At 46.7% G+C, this 2,550-nt stretch overlaps 2 protein-coding genes across 2 annotated transcripts; one reads left to right on the forward strand and one right to left on the reverse strand.

Moving 5' to 3' along the window:
* Nucleotides 1-445: 445 nt before the first annotated feature.
* Nucleotides 446-944, forward strand: SARC_13802 (hypothetical protein; the record flags this gene model as incomplete). The annotated part of the gene is made up of 2 exons (XM_014292065.1): nt 446-568; nt 810-944. Coding segments are annotated over 2 exons (258 nt in total), but the record flags the coding sequence as incomplete, so codon positions are not given.
* A 625-nt stretch (nt 945-1,569) lies between these two features.
* Nucleotides 1,570-2,108, reverse strand: SARC_13803 (hypothetical protein; the record flags this gene model as incomplete). Its single annotated transcript, XM_014292066.1, has 2 exons — nt 1,570-1,781; nt 1,976-2,108. 2 exons carry the CDS (start codon nt 2,106-2,108, stop codon nt 1,570-1,572), a joined length of 345 nt encoding a protein of 114 aa, XP_014147541.1.
* Between the last annotated feature and the right edge of the window lie 442 nt (nt 2,109-2,550).

Genomic DNA, 2,550 nt, shown 5'->3' on the forward strand with positions numbered 1-2,550 from the left:
CACACACACACACACACACACACACACACACACACACACACACACACATATATATATATATACTACTATATATATATATATATATATATATATATATATATATATATATATATATATATATATATATATATATATGCATGAATACAATATTATACACTGTACTTCCCCTGTATCTACTAACTTTGTTGTTTTGATACGCGGTTGTTTTTATTACATATTCATGTTCGTGTATACACATACATGTGCAGACATATGCAAGTGGAGTGTACCATGCACGCCAAAAAATATGAACTTGTACACGCAAACGTGCGTCAGGGTACATTTGTACGTATACTTTACTTATATGCATCCAGAACACCTTCTATGTCATTATATCAGCCTCTGATTCTACTGGTAAACCCAAACCACCAATCCCTCTATTTTTGCACATCGTCACCTCCACCAGACCTGGATCGACCTAGCGCAACAGTACTACCTCCAACACAAGTACGAGGCATTCAAGTACATTCTCGAGACGGCAACCGACCCGTCGACCGAGAATGACTACGAAGCAACACCGCAGCTTAAGGTGGTGACGTTTTAGTATTGAATTCGGGGATGCATCATTGAAGGGGTTTTTTTACCCGTTCGCAATTGGTTTAGTGGTTTAACCGATGATATGTATATGCTTTGGTCATTGGCGCTATCCTCGGGTTCGAGTACATCGTTCTGCCCTCATATGCGTTTGGGTGACCATCTTCGATAGTCAGTAGGCAGTCTATGTATTGTTATATATTCCGCCGTATTCATCTGATGGATATCCATTACAGGTGCTGGGGATCAACTCTCTCGCCGCGTATCATCTCAAACTGGCTGAGACAGAGGCCTTCCAGAGTGACGCGTCAAAAGCCCATCTCCAAGAAGCTATTGCGTTGTATAACAGATCCGCAAGGCTTGACCCTAAGGTGTGTGGCTGTCATGCACAGTCAGTCTATGCACGGTTTGTTTGCAGCCTATACGCTGGTGCTACGAACGAATTCTTGCGCAAGTGCCAGCCAGGTCCTACTTGTGCGTAAAGTATGTGTTCAGCTGTGTGCAGATACATGTGTTTGGTTTGTGAGCATGCGTGTGCTACGCGTGTGCGTATGCGAGCCTACAATTCGGTGGAATTCGATTGTTGGCATAACAATCAATTGGAAAAATTCAGCGCTACGATATTTCTGCTTGTGGCATGGGCATATATATGCTTTGGTTCTGGATATGGGATCTTCACCGTGGATTCGTAGATTTACGGAAAAGTTTCGTAGATCTGCGACTATATACATATATATATATATATATATATATATATAACAACACGCACACGACACACACACACACACACACACACACACACACACACACACACACACACACACACACACACACACACACACACACACACACACACACACACACACACACGACACACACTACACGACACACACACACACACACACACACACACACACACACACACACACACACACACACACACACACACACACACACACACACACACACACACATACACACACACAGAGCTGCATGTCACAGTTTCTCGCCAGTTGTAGGCTTGCGCTGCAACACATGTCCACACTTATCTAACGCACCAGAGACACACATATCCAACCATGTGTGCGTTTGCGTATAAAAGATACCAAACCATTGACGCGTACTTATACGTGAAGCCCTAGCTGCACGCACAGGCCCCGGATACACACACAGACCCTCTATATCTACGCACCTAGAGAGACACACAGCTGGTACGGGAGAGCGACACATGAGCATATGGGAAAGACACACACCCCATACGCAGCAACACGGGAGATATACACGACACCCGAACCACAAATGCACACCACGCCTTCACCAAACAGCGTGAGATAAGAGGCATGCGCTGAAACGAGTGTGACAACAGAACAGAAGGGAGCGGCACAAGGTGGTGCTGACTTACGTGGCGCAGGAGCTCCACCGCCGCTGCCACTACCGCCGCTATTGCCGCCGCCGCTGCTGCTACCGTCGCCGCCACTGACAACTCCTCCCCCACTCTTCTCTGCAACGATAGCCATGCACAACAACCGTGGCATTAGCAACACCTCAGCTAACACGAGCATGCATCTGAGACGTTTCCGTGAGTGTCGTGTTTGCAAGGGGTGTCTGTGGTCCGCCAAGCGCAGTACCATGACATACACTCGTGCCAGCCAACCACACTCCAGTCTATATCAGATATGAATAGGCGTGTGCGTTCAATAACATTCTGAGGAATGTGATTGGGTGGTGAGCAGATCATTTTCGTCTAGGAAATCGACTACGTGAAGCGTGCATGTCTAGACAAAGCAGTGGCACCTGCCCACTCTCTGTCTATCGTATGCGCATGACTACAATACGCAAGCAACTCAACTGGGTCTGATGTCAACGTGGTGAGTGAGACTACACAAGCCCAGTGAACGCAGGTGTGGGCGCACACACCACACCGACAACCTCGGGGGTTCAGCCGCTAATGATGTCTTAACGATAAGTGTTGGGTAA

The sequence above is a fragment of the Sphaeroforma arctica genome (assembly GCF_001186125.1).
Source record: "Sphaeroforma arctica JP610 unplaced genomic scaffold supercont1.3762, whole genome shotgun sequence".
Lineage (NCBI taxonomy): Eukaryota > Ichthyosporea > Ichthyophonida > Sphaeroforma > Sphaeroforma arctica.